At 35.9% G+C, this 19,805-nt stretch overlaps 1 protein-coding gene across 4 annotated transcripts in view; it reads right to left on the minus strand.

The window, feature by feature from the left end:
• DIAPH3 (diaphanous related formin 3) overlaps positions 1-19,805 on the minus strand; it is a 496,362-nt gene that overhangs the window by 407,874 nt on the left and 68,683 nt on the right. For 3 of the 4 annotated variants that reach the window (XM_030813469.1, XM_030813468.1, XM_030813467.1), the window contains one exon: positions 17,364-17,468. The exons of the other annotated variant lie outside the window; for it this stretch is intronic. In XM_030813469.1, the coding sequence (XP_030669329.1) occupies positions 17,364-17,468 (105 nt within the window). The remainder of the gene's footprint in view (positions 1-17,363; positions 17,469-19,805) is intronic. 4 annotated transcript variants of the gene reach the window in all.

The raw sequence follows: 19,805 nt of genomic DNA on the forward strand, positions 1-19,805 counted from the left end.
ATTTCAGAGTACTCTAAGAGAGGTGAGCATGTGTTACAGGAGGAGGCAGTCTGCATGGTACCTGCAAACATGTCCAGAGACCTAAAGTGCTGCAAAATACCATTGCAACTCCCCAGGAAAGGGAGTGCTCAGACACATAAACACAATTATGTAGTTTTTGCTGCAGCAAGATTTCTCTGCCTTCGTGGAGCTTCTAGTTTATCACATTAAAGAAAGCACATGATGCTGGGTGCACGCACAGTGGCAGGATCTTAGTCTAAATATATGCCCCATTATCTCCATAGTGGGTCATCCAACAAACCAAGTAAGCAACTCTCTATTATTTGGCTTCCTGTGTAGACTAGCCTATAAGGAGAGAAGAGACTACAAGAGTCTTCTTAAGAATAATATTTCTGATGGTAAATTACTAAAGTGACATTTGGATTTTTATACCTCAGTCTCCATTAAAACAGATTGTATGTATGGCTCTGCTCATGGAAATGGAATAAAACTGAGTCTTTTGGTATGTTTGACCCAATTCAAGTTTTGGTGAGGCCTCCCAAGTTCCCCCATCCAAATGTGGAATTAATGGAAGAATTCCACAAATAAGTAATACTACAGATTAAATAGGGAATCCTTTCCCCATTTCTTATTTTTGTCAGGTTTGTCAAAGATCAGATAGTTGTAGCTATGCGGCATCATTTCTGAGGGCTCTGTTCTGTTCCATTGATCTATGTCTCTGTTGTGGTACCAGTACCATGCTGTTTTGGTTACTGTAGCCTTGTAGTATAGTTTAAAGTCAGGTAGCGTGATGCCTCCAGCTTTGTTCTTTTGGCTTAGGATTGACTTGGCGATGCGGGCTCTTTTTTGGTTCCATATGAACTTTAAAGTAGTTTTTTCCAATTCTGTGAAGAAAGTCATTGGTAGCTTGATGGGGATGGCATTGAATCTATAAATTACCTTGGGCAGTATGGCCATTTTCACGATATTGATTCTTCCAACCCATGAGCACAAACAACCCCATCAAAAAGTGGGCAGAGGACATGAACAGACACTTCTCAAAAGAAGACATTTATGCAGCCAGAAAACACATGAAGAAATGCTCATCATCACTGGCCATCAGAGAAATGCAAATCAAAACCACAGTGAGATACCATCTCACACCAGTTAGAATGGCCATCATTAAAAAATCAGGAAACAACAGGTGCTGGAGAGGATGTGGAGAAATAGGAACACTTTTACACTGTTGGTGGGATTGTAAACTAGTTCAACCATTGTGGAAGTCAGTGTGGCGATTCCTCAGGGATCTCGAACTAGAAATACCATTTGACCCAGCCATCCCATTACTGGGTATATACCCAAAGGACTATAAATCATGCTGCTATAAAGACACATGCACACGTATGTTTATTGCGGCACTATTCACAATAGCAAAGAGTTGGAACCAACCCAAATGTCCAACAACGATAGACTGGATTAAGAAAATGTGGCACATATACACCATGGAATACTATGCAGCCATAAAAAATGATGAGTTCGTGTCCTTTGTAGGGACATGGATGAAACTGGAAAACATCATTCTCAGTAAACTATCGCAAGGACAAAAAACCAAACACCGCATGTACTCAGTTAAGGATTTATTTTGCCTAAATGACACATTACCTCAGTACATGTCTTTTCCTCCAAGTGCAACACAAAAAGGCAGAACCAAAGCATATTATATCTCACTCAGTGCCCTCAGCTACTAACTCAATAGGCAAAAAGGGTGGCAATGCTGAAGTCAAAACAGCAAATTCAAACTGAATAATTAAATGTGGCTAAAGAGAGAACAGGAGCTGGTTTGTGGTATAAGAAAGGCAGAACTAGTACAGGCAAGGCAAGAACGAAAAAAGACTTGAAGTAGGCAAGGTGGAGGTCAGAATGAACTTTGGAGAAGTATAATGGTTACTGCATGTTTGCACATGATCCCAGAACATCCCTGAGTGAATATGGTTAAGTGCAGATATACAGAAAAGAATAGAATGGGTCATTTAAAGTTAAAATTCAGGAGTAGAAATGGAGATAATTTTTAGAAGAAAACTAATAAAAGGAATTATGTCATGAATCTAACATACCTAAAATATGATAAAAATTAAAGAGAGACCAAACTGATTTAAGAGGCAAAATTTTCAGATGAAATATTAATATATTATTTATATTTTCAATTCATATATATTTAAAATAAAATCTATATTACATATAAAATGAATACAACAAATATGAGGTATAGACAAATACATATATATTAGCTTAGTAACATATAATCAACTTTTTAAAAATCAATGGGGTGAGAGACCTAAAATTTTTGGAGACTACTAGACCTAAAATATAGGTGTTAAACTGGGAGGTTCTACTAACCTTCTAGATACAGAAAGAACTTACATGAATGAAGCCAGGATTAGAAAAGCAGGGCTAAGAGATACAGAAAGAACCAATCCTTAGGTCATTTGAGAACCCAGATCTAGGCGTGCTGGAAGCCAATACCAGGCTTCTCAGATGCACGAGCCAATATGCTCTGTTTTTTTTTTTTTTTTTTTTTTTTTTTTTTTTTTCGAGGCGGAGTCTCGCTCTGCCGCCCAGGCTGGAGTGCAGTGGCGCGATCTCGGCTCACTGCAAGCTCCGCCTCCCGGGTTCACGCCATTCTCCTGCCTCAGCCTCTCCGAGTAGCTGGGACTACAGGCGCCCGCCACCACGCCCGGCTGATTTTTTTTTTTATATTTTTAGTAGAGACAGGGTTTCACCGTGGTCTCGATCTCCTGACCTCGTGATCCGCCCGCCTCGGCCTCCCAAAGTGCTGGGATTACAAGCGTGAGCCACCGCGCCCGGCCGATATGCTCTGTTTTTGATTCAGTTTGAATTCAGTAGGTCATTTCTGACAGAAAAAAGGGTAGAAAAGTTAACTAGGCGAAAAATAAAACAAGTTATAGAAAAATATATTTCTATGACCCCATTGGGGAAATGGTAGAAAACAAAGTTCACCAGAAAAAATAAAGCATGATTTATTTAAGATTCCAGAGATAGATGTTCAATATTAGGCTTTCCATTATTCTATAACACATAGTAAGTAATAGATGCTCAAAGCATACTGAAGGCTACACATCTACTTCCATAAATTGAATTCTGTGAATACCAAGAGTTGACTTTTTATACCCCTGTTTATGAACTGTTCTGTGTTCATTAATGTAATCATATCTGAGAATTAAAAGAAAGAGTATTATTAGGGCTTAAGAAAGACAAGGTTAGGGTAAGTTGCTTAAAAAAACTTATCTTAAAAATTAGGTATAGGTTTAAGATAACAAAAAAATCACATTATAAAAACCATATACCTCTCTTATAAGTCTAAACTTAGATTGCTTTACGAGTATAAATTATTGGTCTACTCAAAACATACACAAAAATGGTGATCACAGATGATGTCTTATGGGCATGTCTTATGTGGGGAAAAAAAGTAAGAGCCACTCCTACTCAAAGAAAAGGGTTTGGCTCAATATCTAAAGATTGGCTGTGAATACATACTTGTATATTTCATGTGCGGGAAAAATACTATATGTGTTATTTTTTCTTATACCCAGTTTTATTAACTTTTTATTCAACTTTTTATTACAGATATGAATCAGATTTAAGAAGGCTTCAACTGTAATATTTATTTACTCAGGCTCATTTTACACTTTACTTGAACTTGGATTAGAAGACTTGAACTGTTAAGACTTTAAACCTAGCCCCTATTCCAAACTTCCCCACACAAAAATCCCTAAATTTTATAATTTAGGTAACTGAGTCCTAGAGAAAAACAATGAATTTTCTGAAACCACAAAGTTAGAAGCAACAAAGCTAGATTCTTAACTCAAGGAAACAAAGTATAGTTTTAAGGGCTAAATAAGTTATTATAAAATATTGCAGAACACAGCTTTAATTTTTACCATCTAGAAAAAATATATTGTATTTTGTTCCTATTTAAAAATCATTAATGTCGTTATCCTTCAAACAATATTTCAGTGATTTTCTTAGTATTTAAAAACAGTAGCAAAATACAATTACTCACCATTTTTCTACTTTATTTTACTACTGTACATATAATAAAGCCCTAATGTCTATAACATTCTACAATATGTTATAGAAATTGATGAGTTTAATTACTTAATGTGCACAGATCAATTTGAAATAAATTGAAAATGAACATACCGTACACTCTACTTAATCTTGTTATAGTTATGTTACATTTTAAAATAATAATTAGAAAACTTTTACATTTCAGCTAAAATAAAGCAAAAGAAATTAAGGTAGGTAAAGTCTGATTAGTCAAGAGATCTGAACTCAAGGGTAAAAAAGATCCTATGCTTCTATAATCTAAGCCAACACATTTGACTTGTCATACTCATTTATTTTTTCTTAAAAATTGAATGAAATAACATTACATTTTCTGTCTATAGGATAATTTTTAAATGAATTATAGGCACAAAAGGTAGACAAACTACTGATAGTAGACAAATGAATTAACAAAGGAAATAATCAGTGTCAACTCTATATACTTAAGACAAATAATACACATTTATCCAAAGTAATATAAGTATCTGCACAAGGGGTCACACATCACTTTTCACATTACAGAGCCATTTTAAAACAGAAGGTGATAAAAACTCTTAGATGCCTATGAACTCCATTTACATGGAGTACATCGCTATACTTTTTTAAAATGCATTCATATTCAAATCTGAGAAACATGATTCTGAGCTCATCAGGCCTGCTTAATTGCACTAACATCTGCAATCAATTTAAATTCTTTAAGATAGTCTTTCACAGTGCTTGAAGTGATTTCATGCTGTGATAGATTTAACACACTCACTAATTTATAGACATATACAAGCAGATGAGACCTATTTTTCCAGGGGTGGGGTACAGTACTGAAGGGCAGTCTGAATTTCCCAACTATCAATGGGATTCAGAAAGGGATGCATCCTGCATAACTTACTGAAACTACAGAAGGAAATGATAACACTGCATAAGCATAGCGTAGAAATTAAGCTTAAAACTATTTGTAGGTCATGGACCATTAAGAGGTTTAATGAACGTTTATGGATGAAATAACAGCAAAACCAAGAGCTAACAGCTAAAAGTTACATAGAAAAATGTCATTATTTTCTACCCTAATAGTTAGGGCAGGGGGGGTGCTAATAACCCTGAATTGTTTTTTAACCACAGACATAAACTGGCATAGAATAAAGAAAAGAATATGAGACTCAAAATCAGAAGACTAGAGGATCTAGGCAGATGGCAGCAGCAATACAGTTTTGAAAACTCCCTGATCTCCCACAAAAAAAAGACAAAATAACTAAGTAGCAAAATCAAACACCCAACAATACTGAGTGACAAAGTACCTTCTCAACAATCCTCAAAGTACAGGAGGTTGAAGACAAACCACCAACAGCCACAAATCCGCACAGTAGCAATACGTGTATGGGAAGCACCAAAGGGAGGCAACAGAGTAGCTAATGAACATGAAAACAAGATAACTCCAAAATGGCCCAATGATATCCACTGGACATCTCAGCAGGCCAATTTGAAAGCAGCAGTTGAAACCGGAAGGAGTATGAGTGACTACAAGAGGCCCAGAAAAGATCTGAATGGGCTGGAGCACTCTATGTCCCATGAGTTGCCAAGAGCTCCTTCCAGAACAGGGTCCTACACTGAAGAGAAAGTGCTGAAAGTGAAATCAAAATTGAGCAGAAAATTCTCGTAAAAGATGAAAGACACCTCAAAGACAAACCCATAAATCAAACTGTAACTTACAATTTCAACGTGAGCTAACAGACATTAAGAGAATATATAAGACATGAGAAAATATTTAAAGTGGACTAAGACACACTCAAAAATGCAGTGAGGGAATTCAAGAAAAAAATAGAAATAAAAAAATCATTTCAGAAATAAAAACTAACAAGGAACAAAAGAATAAACATAGTATCATAAGAGAATGCAGACGTGGAATAAGTAAAATTTTTAAAACTTAAAAAGAAATAAAGAATAAGATAAAAAAGCATTTGGGAGAAGATGGCATATTAAAGATAGACAAAAATCCAACATACAGATAACAGAATCCATGAAAAAGAAAACCAAAGCAAAAAACTAGAACACATCAATGAAAGAAAAAGAAATTTAAGAAAAAAAGAAAAAGAGCATACTGCATACTTGATAATCCTAACTCACATATCCCAGAGAAAGAAAGACATTAATCTGTAACTAAAAGTTAGTTATCAGCTGACCTTTTGACAACAATGCCATTAAGCTTTTTGCCAGAAAAAAAAAAAATAGTATTATTCAAGATCCTATAGTATTATTCAAGATCCTAAGCAAAAAAACGTATGAGCCAAGCATTTTATATCCAACAAAGCTGACTAAACAATAAAGGGCATATACTATTACCAACATGCAAAACTCAGGAAATACTGTTTCCATGAGTCCTTCAGAGTAATCTACTAAAGAACAAACTTCAGACAAACAAAAAGTCTGCAGAAATAACATAAGGACCGTGGTGAGCATTCAAATATAGTTACTAAATGAGGTTAAAACTAAATGAGAACTAAAAGGAAGAGTGTGAAATGTAATGGCTATATGCTTAGTCAATGTCAACATGGACAAAAATAGCAGTTGGAGACAGATCATATGCAAAATAAAAACTTTTTACATACACATCCACACATGCTTTTTTAGTTTTCTATTTCTCTACTAAAAAAACAGTAATTAAACAAAAAGAACAGTAAGTATCCTTGGCCCTCAGCTTGTAAACTTTGAAATATCATTCCCCACACTAAAGGAAAGAGTCAACTGATACCAGGTCTAGTGGGATAAATATTCTAGAGGAGGAGCTTGATCATCAGATCAAAATGACTAGGAGCCAACTAGACAAGTCCCAATGGCCAAAGATGGGACAATTTGATCTTCACTAAAAATAATTGTAATGCATAAATTTTTAATGATATTAAAAATGATGGAACATCTTCAGAGAATGATAGAGAATGAAATCAATATATTGAAAGCTGGCAAATAAAGGAAAAGAATCAAGCATTATCCTAAATTTCCTATATCACTGGCTAACCAAATAGTATTTGAGAGATGTCTCGAGTTGTAAAAGTATCCCAACAAATGAAAATGAAATTATAGAATTCTAGCTGCAAACTAGATATTAATGAAAGAATATAATACTTCTTATGATCTTGGTAATGAGATGAAAATTGAGTCTGATCATGCCTCTAGATCTAGCTGTCTCTGTGCAGGAAATACAGAGGTTAGGAAAACACGTTAACTTTACCACAAATATACAAATCAGTGAAATTCAGAATGTCCTGGATAAAATAACTGAAGATTAAACAAGACATAGAGATATTCCAAATTTTAAAATATAAGCAACAGTAGCGCATTTGTGGCCCCCATGGATCTATCACTTACTTCAACAGTGATTGGACAGAAGAGACCCAGGGACTCCCTCTCAAAAAAAAATTTTTTAATAAAAAATTTAAATAAACCCTATAATCCCAGCACTCTGGAAGGCTGAGGTGGGAGGATCACTTGATCCCAGGAGTTCAGCATTACAGTGAGCTATGATCACTACTGCACTCCAGTCTGGGTGACAGAGCAAGACCCTATGGATGGATGGATGGATGGATGGATGGATGGAAGGATGGATGGATGGATGAATAAACTATAGTCTGAGGATGCACTTTTGAGTGATAGATAGATAGATAGATAGGAGAATATACTATAGTCCACAGTTGCACTTTTGAGTGATAAAACTAGAAAGAAACTCAAGGAAGTGATTCCCATAGAAGTCAAGATGGTGATTACTTTTAGGCTAAAATATATACAAAACTGAAGAGAGGTTTTAGCGTGGGACAGGGCAGATGGAGGGCTTTCCAGGATGACTGGCAAGGTTCTATTTACTTATCTGTGTGGTGTCCTCCTTATGATAATTCATTAAGCTACACATTTGTTTTTTGATGTTTTCTATAACTATTTTTATTTGACAAAGGGTTTTCTTCTTTTCTTTAAGTCAAAAACCCTAGTTTCTAGTCCTAGTTATGGCATTAATGTGGGAAAGTCACACACTCCCTTGGACCATTCCCTCATGTGCAAAATTAAACAATGCTAGAAGATATCTTCCAGACCTAAGTAAAAAAAAAAAAAAGAACTACTACTAAATATATCTACTAAATAAGAGTATAACAAAGTCATCCTTAACAAAAATGCAGAAAAAAGGTTTTAAACTCACCAAAGTAGTACAAAGCAGTTTCCCAAGGAAAAAAAAAATCCACAAATAAAATCTACCATAACAGTAATATACAAGGAATAGTCCAAACCTAAGATTAAAGTTACTGTTGGACTATTTGGTTTCCACATCTCAACAAATCCTAAGGACAGATCCTTAATTTACTTAATCTACCCTGGAAGGCCTTCTGGTAATAAAAGCATTTGAAAAATTTTTGCATCACATCGATAGTAAGAGGCTATACCAACCATATTTATTGTCTTGAGGGTTGTGGGGGAAACCACTACACTGAGACGGTTAGGAAATGGTAGTAAGTCAGGAAACCATTAAATTGGGAACAAATGCCTTTTGGGCATCAAGGTGATTGATTAGCCTATTAAGGATTTTTTTTTAAGTATGTATAGAATTTATGCCCTTTAGGAATAACTAAGAAATCAAAGGATATCTCTTAAGTACAAAAGAGCTTACGTGTTTAAGTTTAATGCCACCAACTAGGAAGGTGAGTAAGTTCACGGAAGTTTTCAAACCAGGCATACTCTTCTCCTTACTAATATCTGTTCTATTGGGCATCTTTTTCCAAAATAAAGCAGGTTCTTCTCTGTTACAACAGTTAACCTTATCGTTTGATTATTTCTACTAGTGACCAAATGTCATAGAGAATTTCTTAGCAGCTACCAGTATGTATGCTACTTGAACACTCATTTTGATGTTATGCATATGGCAAACTATCCTTGAAGCCACTGTGACTAGATAATAGTTTTAATAGTAAATGGCCCATGCTTAGCCTTTAAATTCTGTCAATTCCTGATCTCTTGTTAAATTAATGTTATACTAAGAGACATCTGGTGACAAGGCTCATTTTCTACAGCCCAGTAGTTCTCATTCTCAGCTGTACCCTAGAATCACCAGGAGGGCTTTACTCAATACTGATGCCTGGGTCCCATCCATAGGAACTGTTTTATGGAAGTGTTAAGTGGTAAGGTCTGGACATTAAAATACTTAAAGTTCCCAGATGATTCTACTGGATATCAAGATCAAGAGTTATTGCTCCTGGATACTTTTTCTTCATTTCATCAATTACTGAGCACCTTTGTTCACTGAAAGACACCTGCACATACATAGCATTTATTTTCTTAAATTTTCACTTTTTCCTTCAGAAGTGTTCCTTCTTTTAAAAGGTTCTTTATATTTGTATATACAGATGTCACATGCCTCTTGTGGCACTTTCAAAGTTATCACTACATTCATGGTTATCTGACATGGTAAGTTTAATTATGTTCATAAAAATCTAAAAAGTAAGTACGAGCACAGCAAAATGTCTTAGGCCAAGAAACAACTCAGTGACAAGATGAAAACAACTCAGTGACAAGATGAAAACAACTCAGTGACAAGATGAAAACAACCTTGGATGACCTCTAATGCCAACAAGTGGTATAAACATCATTAACCAACTCAGGATATAATAAAATTCAACTAGTAAATAGCAGTTTTTCTGTATCTGATGAAGTCTTTTTTAAAAAATGCTATAATAAAAGAAAAGCTATCTTAACTACCTATAAGATTTTTAAAAGACCGAAAGTATACAATTCTAATGTGAGCCTAATATAATTTACTCCTATAAAAAAGGAAAAGATGATTAGTTTCTTCATTATCATCTCCTAACTAAACAAAAACACAATGCAGTAATACTAGAGAACATGAAACACCACTGGTGCTGCCCAGAAATAACTCATAAGGAATCTGGATGAATTTTAGCTGTTGGAAGATCATTTTAATTGTGCATACATAAAACCTATACTATAATATAGGGATAAATGAAAACTAAAGTGCCAGCTAGATTATTAGAAAATACTCTTAACAAGAAATTGGTTCACTGTGCTGAGGCTCTGAAATTTTCTGCTAGTCAGCAAGTAAGACCTGGAAACAAGCAGGCAAAGCATCATAAGCAAGGGCATTGTGTTTATTAGATACATCTAATGTCAATCACAAATTTGCTGCTAAGCTTTTGTGCTATAAGGGCATTTTTATCAAATCCCTAATCGCAAATAGAAGCAAAAAAAAAAAAAATCCACGTTAATGTTAACAAGAATGTGTGAAACTTTGGTTCTTCTAAGTTTCTAGTGGTTAAAATTAAGTCTCCTTTAAGTAACAACAACCAAAAAGTGAGAGAAAATAAAAAGAACTTAATTTACTTGTACCTGACAATGTTTTCCAAAATTAACATTGGAAACTGTAACTGAAAGCAAGAAAAACACTGAAATGTATTAAAACTCCCTACTAATATTACAATATTAACAAATCAATGCTAAAACTAACAAATCAATTCCAGATTTTCCATCTAGAGAAAATAGTCACCCTCGGTATCCATGGGAGATTGGTTCCAGGACTTCCCACAGACACCAGAATCCAGAGATGCTCCAGTCTCTGATATAAAATGGCATAGTATTTGCATATAACATTCACATCCTCCCATATATTTTAAATCATCTCTAGATGACTTATGATAGACCTAATACAATGTAAATGCTATGTAAATAGTCATTATATTGTTTAGGGAATAACAAGAAAAGAAAGCTGTTTATGTTCACTGTAGACATAATTGTTTTTCCAAATATTTTCAACCTACGGTTAGTTGAATTCATGGATGCAAAACCAACCCACGGATACAGAGGTTCGACTGTACACATAAATCTAAATATATGACTGATATTTTCTCAAAACATAGTTCTTTTCTGATCAAGATACGCCTAGAAGAGTAATACTGCAGAATACAATGTCTTCCATCCTTGAGAAGATAATGGCCTATTGAGCTAGAGCAACGGTACTATGACAAGACCTTTCAAAATACTTTAAAACACTATATTATACATATATCCATAAACACAAATATATACATACACACACAAGAAACTATAATTCTACACTTATGGACTCAATTTAGACTCAGTTGTTTCATTGTGCTGCTTAAAAAACTTCTGTTACAGTCTTTATGCCTCGTAAAGTTATGATCATTAATACTTGATATTTAACTTTCACATTTAAAAAGTCTGAGGAAGAACTACTACAGTAATACTTAAGGAAGCGTTCAAAGAATAAAAACTTTATCCAAAACTTTTCTAATAAATGCCTCAGAATAGCCCTTACATTCACATGGAAACCAGCTTGACAGGGAAAAAGAAGGAGCTAGCAAACTTTCAGGAGCATTTATAAAAGAGGAATTCTGCTTCTTGATCCAAAAAATCAAAAAAGATAAAACAAAAACATAAATAGAAAATAAAGAATGGATGTTCTAATTAAGAATCTTAGAAATGTGGGATTGGGCTATCCTTCGATATCAGCTCACCTAAACTGGGCATGTTAATGCATCTGTAATACAGATGCCAATGATATGTGGATAAGGGAGGTGAGGAGTCTATCACAACTTCTGATTCCAAGCTAGTGCATTCAGAAGGGCTTTTAATTAGAAGTACGAAGTTCAAAGAGAAATGTTTAAAGCATTTTATCTAAACCTAATGGTACAGCCAAAAAGTGTGGCGGTGGGGGACGGGGGCGTGCAACACGCTAAGAGGTAGCAGTCCAGTTGTAATCTGTAGGTAATTACACTGTCTGGGCAGTTTAATCATCTTGACCTACAAAAACTAACTGGGGGAAAAAGACAACTCCCAAAGCACTGATAAGCAAATGTTCATCTCTACTAAGTATTCTTGGAGACACAATAAACACATTGCGCTACATAACATAAACCAAAATTCCCCTGAAAATCTCTTTAAATATCTCTCCAAATCTCTCCCAAAAACCCCACCTCCCCACAAAGGACCAGACATCTTTTTGGTTCTCCTTTCCTATCTATCTCTCAAATTTGTCCTCCTTCCCTCTATCCTTACTCCCTCTCTGCCCCCCTCTGAGCCTCTGCCTCCTTCAAGAATCTTCTGCTCCTTTCAAGGGTCTGCTTTCACTTGTCTGGAATATAGGTTTTGGCCTCTCAGGACTTCCCTAGTTTCATATTGCCGCAGATTACCCTGACAAACCTAAAAGTAGAACGGCAAATAGAAGACTCCTTCCTCTCAACAGATAGGAAAGGTATAATGTATATTTATTTTTGGGGGGCGGGGAGGGGGACAGGGTCTCACTCTGTCACCCAGACTGTACTGCAGTGGCACGATCTCAGCTCACCACAACCTCCGCCTCCTGGGTTCAAGCGATTCTCCTGCCTCAGCCTCCTGAACAGCTGGGATTACAGGCGCGTGCCACCACACCCAGCTAATTTTTGTATTTTTAGTAGAGACAGGGTTTCACCATGTTGGCCAGGCTGGTCTGGAACTCCTGACCTCAAATGATCCACCCACCTCGGCCTCCCAAAGTGCTAGGATTACAGGCGTAAGCCACCAAGCCCAGCCATATATTTTATTTTTACTAACCCTTTGTGATTGATAGAGAAAAAATATATAAATCTTGTTCAGAATAGATTTAGATCAATAAGAATCCTTTTTAACACATACTTTAATTGTATATAAATTAATCCATGGTCTCCCATGACCCCCATCATGAGATTTTTCTCACATTACCCAGAAATAATACATCCAGAAACAGCTCACCTTTAATACAACTCAAGCACCTACAAGAAAATAAGCATTAATGAACACTTCTATCACAGACATAGGTATGATGCACCATCCCAAAAAGAAAAGAGGAAAAAGAAAACTAAGTGAAGGCAGCGACTCTATTAGGATATATCTTCTATGCTTGGTTTGTCCACTCAAACATAAGAAGCTTGACTACAGAAATCATCTTTTAACAGTATCTGATGGAGTACTTTAAGCATTCTAAGGGAAGATAAGATTAAAAATAATCAAACTCTAATAAAGAATGAGAACTATACTCAAGGTTAAGCATTACTATTAAATACATCTATATGTATATAATAGATTTGTATATTAATTTCTAATTCTTTTTTATTTTTAAAAATAATGAAAATCCTTAGGCAGTTGTGGTTTACAAGAGCATTCTCTGTTCTGGTCCAGAATTTTCTTGTTCTTACATTTATTGGAAACTATGGATCCTCTTCCATTTGGCCTATCACATCATATCCTGCTATCAAGGTCTTTACCACTAACTGCATCACAGTCTTACCCTCCAGCTACGTGATCTAACAAGTCAAGTCTATATTCTTCTTAAAAAACATTTTATCCAATAAACTTGCTGTTAAACATCTGAGTTGAGTCATTTACCATGGAATGGGCAGAGTGCCTTGTAGTACCTCTCTCATCTATGCTATGAGTGAGCCCACACTGAGTGAGGGGAGCGTCTTAAGGATGCTCCTTTGAATGGAAACAGTAATTTCCAGAATGAATTAGAATTAAAGATCCAACACAGGCAAAAATGCATGTGGATGGTATATCAGGACTCTTAACAGCAGCAAAGAAAAAACTCGGAGCAGCTTCCATGAGAACCTGCATCACTTCGCACAGTGAAGAGTCTAGGGGCAGGAATGCATTAAGCCAGAGAAGCAGCTCTGTGACATCAAGCACGATACAACCTCTCACAATCACATCCAATGGCGGAACAAAGTGGCTCTCCAACTCTGGATCCTTTCATGAGGGAGGGAAAACTTTCTCAAAAACCCCGAAGTGGAATTGCCCACCAGAGTGTACCGGACAAACCAGGATCACGTTCCCATGCCCTGGAAGTTAGAAAAATGTAAATCTGGTATTTTCCGCTTCTAAATACAACACTTGCTTAATAAAATTGTAATAATCCTTCCTAACTGCACAAATTCAGTTTTATTCTTGTGCCACCTAAATTCAAACTTAATAAGGTCTTAGAAATAACCTAGTTTGATTGGTGGCATTTTTTTTTAATTCTAAAAACCAACCTTATCTACGTTAGGCCTACTTTGAGGGTTAATACTTTGAGGGTTAAGTATTTTCAAACCATACACTGTTAGACATCAGTACTATTTTCCAAAAAATAATATTAATGCTTACCCAAAAAAGAGAATCTCAAAGCAATTCTAAGCCTAAAATCATAACAAAAGTATATCTTTTTTATTCTGTATCCTTTTCATATCCTTTGTAGAACAATGTATATATGAACTTTGATTCTGTTCTTTTCAGAGTAACTTTTTCAACAGTCATTAATGTAAATAAAGTGGCATGACAAAGTCTGCACCCTAGAGTTAATAAAATGTGTTTCTACTTCCAGAGCAAAAATAAATGACTGGTCAGCTTGAACTTTCTAGAATGTTAACCATTTGCCAAATTATTTAGAACCTTCCTAGGAAGAGCCATGATCCTCCACACACTAATTAAATGAGTCAATGCTGTAATCACACTTTAGATAACTAATCCATTTCAATCCTGATAATTTAATTACCTAATTCTGGTAAACAAATTTCAACCTTAGTCCAAAATGATTAGAGGATTAAAGTTGAAAATCAGTGAATGCAAACTGAAATAGATCCACATAACAAAGTTCAAAACAGTTTGTTTCTTAAAATTATGTTTATTATCTCAAATTCAAGAATTAATATGAACTATCATGCCAAGGTTTTCTAAACCAGTTCTAACTGATGTCATATCTCTTATAATTATATTAATGAATTCCCACTTGTTAAGATTTACAATTCCCTAACAGGGTAGTCTTCACTGACTACACAAAACATGAACACTATCTACACTCACCTGTCTGTTATTTTTTTTCCACATCACATTTCACCTCCTATTACATATACATTTATGTGTTTCTGTTATGTACGCCCAGTGCTGCTTCATAGGACACAGTGATAGACTATCGTCACGCACCATCTCTAGTGCCTAAAATGCTGCCTGACCTGCAGTGGCGCAATCTCGGCTCGTTGTAACCTCTGCCTTATGGGCTCAAACAATCCTCCCACATCAGCCTCCTGAGTAGCTGGGACTACAGGCACATGCCACCACACCCAGCTAATTTTTATATCTTTTGTCAAGACAGGGCCTTACTATGTTGCCCAGGCTGGTCTCGAACTCCTGGGCTCAAGAGATCTGTCTCCCAAGGTGCTGGAATTACAGGCATGAGCCACCACACCTGGCCTTATAGACACTTAAAAAACAACAATTAAAAAAAAAGCCTTAGAAATGTGAACTTACAAATAGTAAATCTGTATTTTTACTGATGTACTTTTCTCTATATTTTAAATTATAGTATAATGATAGCAATAACAAGAACAATAAACAAATTACAGAGAAAAACAAACTAATGCTACCACCACTGCTACCACAAGAGGCAGTCACCAGTCATAAAATATGTTGTGTTCTAATCATGAAATAAACAATTTAATTTTGTTTTTATTATTATTATTATTATTTTAGAGACAGGGTCTCACTCTGTCAGCCAGGCTGGAGTACACTGATGTGATCAAAGTTCACTGCAGCCTCGAACTCCTGGGTTCAAGCAATCCTCCCACCTCAGCCTCCCAAGTAGCCAGGACTGTAGACTCTCATCACCACATCCAGCTAATTTATTTTTCTGGTTGAAACAAAGTCTCGCTATGTTATCCAGGCTGCTCTCAAACTCCTGGCCTCAAGAGATCCTCCCACCTTGACTTCTCAAACCACCATGCCTGCCCATTTAACTCTGATAATGAGTCCACTATGTAGGTATTCCCATTTTATAGTAAGGAAATTGAGAATCAAAGAGGTAAAATAAGATTTCCAAGGTCAAGCAGAGATACATAACCAGAGCTCTGACTCTTAAACCCCCAATACCAATTTGTGATATATAAGAATCATTAAAGGACAAAGGCAATTAGTATCAGTATCATAGTAGCAGGATACAGAGCCCATCTATATAAAGAGCTAAAAAAAAGGCCGGGCGCAGTGGCTCACGCCTGTAATCCCCGCACTTTGGGAGGCCGAGGCAGGCGGATCACGAGGTCAGGAGATTGAGACCATCCTGGCTAACACGGTGAAACACCGTCTCTAATAAAAATACAAAAAATTACCGGGCGTGGTGGCAGGCGCCTGTAGTCCCAGCTACTCTGGAGGCTGAGACAGGAGAATGGCGTGAACCCGGGAGGCGGAGCTTGCAGTGAGCCAAGATGGCGCCACTGCCCTCCAGCCTGGGCGACAGAGTGAGACTCCGTCTCAAAATAAAAAAAAAAAAAAAGCGCCGCTAAAAAAAGCACAGTACTCACAGTGATTTCTATACCTGAAGAGCAAGCTGCCAAAACATGAGACATGTTTAAAAATTAAACATCACTTGTGTCTTTCTTCCACAAGAAATGCCTCAGAGTCAATGACTGGTCTAGCAGATAAGTGGAAAGTATAAACAACTTATGTTCTTGTAACCTGAACTTAGGTTAAAATACACAAGGAAAACTAGTGTGTTAAGCTACTTTTTCCTAATCCAATTCTGTTGTAAATTGAGCCAAAATCATTTTCCACTGTCTTTCTGATTGCTTCTTCATTGGCTTCCATTTTATATTTTCATCCAATCCATTTATTCACAATTTGCATATGACTAGTCAAGCTCATTTGTTTTCCATGAAATAAATGCAATTGATTCTGTGTGCCAGTCATGGTTTCTTAGACATTTAGTCATTACTTCCACCCAGGTATTTCATGTTTCTCTAGAAAATTGGCAGCCATGTAGAGGCCTAATGCTCCTTTCAATACCAGCATTTATAATTTGTTACAAGATAATTTTATTCATAGGGAGACTCACATTAAAGACACTTCTAAGCCACTATTATGTACCTTGATGTAGATAGAGTAAAATCGGTCTCACTTTTCTATAATGCAAATATCACTGATTTATAAATGACATTAAAAATCAATGACTATATTAATTCACTAACAAGGAAAGGTGACAGAGTAGACCCCCACCCCAGTGTTTCTTAGCAATGTAACTAGCTAAAAAACACAAGCAGCTTAAAAGTTTTAAGATGAGGAATATTTTTAAACAAATGTATAATACTTATGCCCTTAATTATACATTCAGAAGTCCTCTGATTACAGTTGCCCACAAACTTAAGCACGTCATTAGACAAATGTGTTGTTTTCCATATTAAAACATGTTCGGCAGTATTTTTCAATTAGACAGTTTTACTTACTGTCTTAGAAGCTGTATTAATGTACTGCATCACCATTTCTTTTTTGATACTGAAGTCCTTTTCCCGCAATGGTGCCTTTTTATCTTCATTTAAATTCATATCTTCCTGGAAAACACAATTAAAATGCCTTATTTTAGAATCTAAGTAGAGCAGCAATTCTACATGCACTACGAATGGAAAAATCAATAATTTGTGACTAAAGCAGCATTAATTGTTTTGGAATGATTTACGTGTAGTTCTGCCTGAAGGAAGGAGAGAGAAAAGGGGTGGAGAGGGAGAGAAGAAAGTATTCTAGATCATTTTAACAGGTAAAACACTTACCAAAAGAACTTTTAAAATTCACAGCAGGCAAATAAAATTATATTCATATCACTACAGATAATTAGACAGTTGCAGATTTCTGCCATTCATAAGGTCATTAGGATTCACAATTTCAATATATTTATTTTTACAACAGCTGCACCTGAAGCTATCTTGCACTGCTTTGAAAGAGCTGCTCTGTGTGTCATAAAAATTAAAAAGTAAATAAACCAACCAATTTTCAGATTCTGATAGCCACAAGCGCATATCAAATATCCAGTACTGATTCCAGCAAAAGACAAAGCACTTTATAGTTTTGTCTTTTCCCTACTCTTATCAAAAATGTTAACTAATTAATTTATTGAACGTTCTAAATTACATAAAAGTTGTACTTATAAAAACAGCTACCACCTAAAATCGAACATTTCTCAACAGCACCAACCAAAATAAGGGTTTAAGTAACCAAGATCTTGCTACAAGCTTAATTTTGACTAAAAATTCAAGTCAGGTATATATCCACATAAATACATGAATTGCTCTTAATTAACCTGCTGAAGTAAGAGGCTATTCTGGCAAAGGAAAGGGCGCCTGAGGTAAGACAGAAATGGCTAAAGGAGAAGGGCAGTTCAAATGAATTTCCTCGTGAACTTAGCCCTGAGTCATTTGTGATGTGCAATGTAAAATATCTGAATGTATATAAACTTCGTATCTACTCAGAATGGATCCATAAAATTCAGGACTTTGGATCGCCTATGGAGCCTAGCAAGTTAAATTTCTTACAGATTTTATAAGGGTGCTACATTCATCAAACGCTGTAGTTTATGCCTTTAGCTGACTCAATTCTTGGCTACCAAACCCTTCGAGCACTTAAAAGTCAAAATTCCCTTCATTTTACCTTGATAGAAATATTTAAGATCTTAGAAGTTGTTCCATTTGACACTACGATAAAAGGTAGTAACTGGCAATGTCACTTTTGCTGTTCTAGTTAGAAACACAAACACCCTGTTATGTGAATAAGTGTTTGTTTTGTTTCGTTTTTTCTCTAAGCTAGTGAGAGAAGGCTCAATAGGCCTTAATATGACAAAGGAAGCATTTTCAAAATTTTGGAAACTTATGGAGGCATGTTAGTTGTCACAATAATTGAGGTGATGCTACCAGCATTTACAGGGTTAGTATCACAGTTTGACCTGTACAGTAAAAACTACCTTGTGCCCCACAGAGAGATTCACACACCTAAAAAAGAGAGAGAGAAAGAATCATCCTTAACTAAGCCTAGACTCTAATTCAATGGAACTGTCGCAGGACAGGTGAGCCCCAAATTTGGGGCTTAGCCCAGTGGGGCTCATGGCTTCATCATAGAAAGAATTCAAAGGCAAGACGGTGGTGTTACACAGCAATCTTTTATCGAATGGTGCTGCTCCTTGCAGAGCAGGGCTAACTCATAGGCAGTGTGCCCAGAGTCAGCAAGGTATGGGCTCTTGGCAATTATAATTATACTCACTTAAACTCACTTAGCTATATGCAAATTAGGGTATGGGTCAATGTAAATTAAGGGGTGGGTTATTTAGAATTTTCTAGGAAAGGGGTGGTAACTTCTGGGCCATTGCCATGGCATTTGTAAATTGTCGTGGTGCTAGTGAGACTGTCTTATGCTAATTAATGAGGGCAGCTAGGGATTGCTTTTGTCCCATTTGCCACTTATTGATTTTTTTTTTTTTAAATATTTTAGTCTGTCTGGACCAGTTTCTGTTTTGATCGGCAGGGTTGTAACTAGAAAACACGTTCTGCCAGTCTCCTATTCCAGAAATAGATGTAAAATGTAAAATTATTGCATTTTAAATACTTTGTATTGCATAGTTTTACTTCACTGAATTTTCCAAGAATCAAACTATTCTGTAAATTATAGTTACACTCTGCTTTTTTTAAGCTTTACCAACAGTTGTGCTTCATTTCTGAAATGTAGGTATCCCAGGGAAATACTGTCTGTGGTATTTGAATCCCCAAAATAGCACAACTATATCAATCTACCAATCTACAATGCCACTGCTGTACTCACAGAGGTATGAAGCAGAGATTCAAGAGTGTGAATTTACTATATCTTCTTGAGTAGTCATGGCCAATTGTTTAAATTGAAATACATTT

Source organism: Nomascus leucogenys, chromosome 5 (assembly GCF_006542625.1).
Source record: "Nomascus leucogenys isolate Asia chromosome 5, Asia_NLE_v1, whole genome shotgun sequence".
In the NCBI taxonomy this organism is placed as follows: Eukaryota; Metazoa; Chordata; class Mammalia; order Primates; family Hylobatidae; genus Nomascus; species Nomascus leucogenys.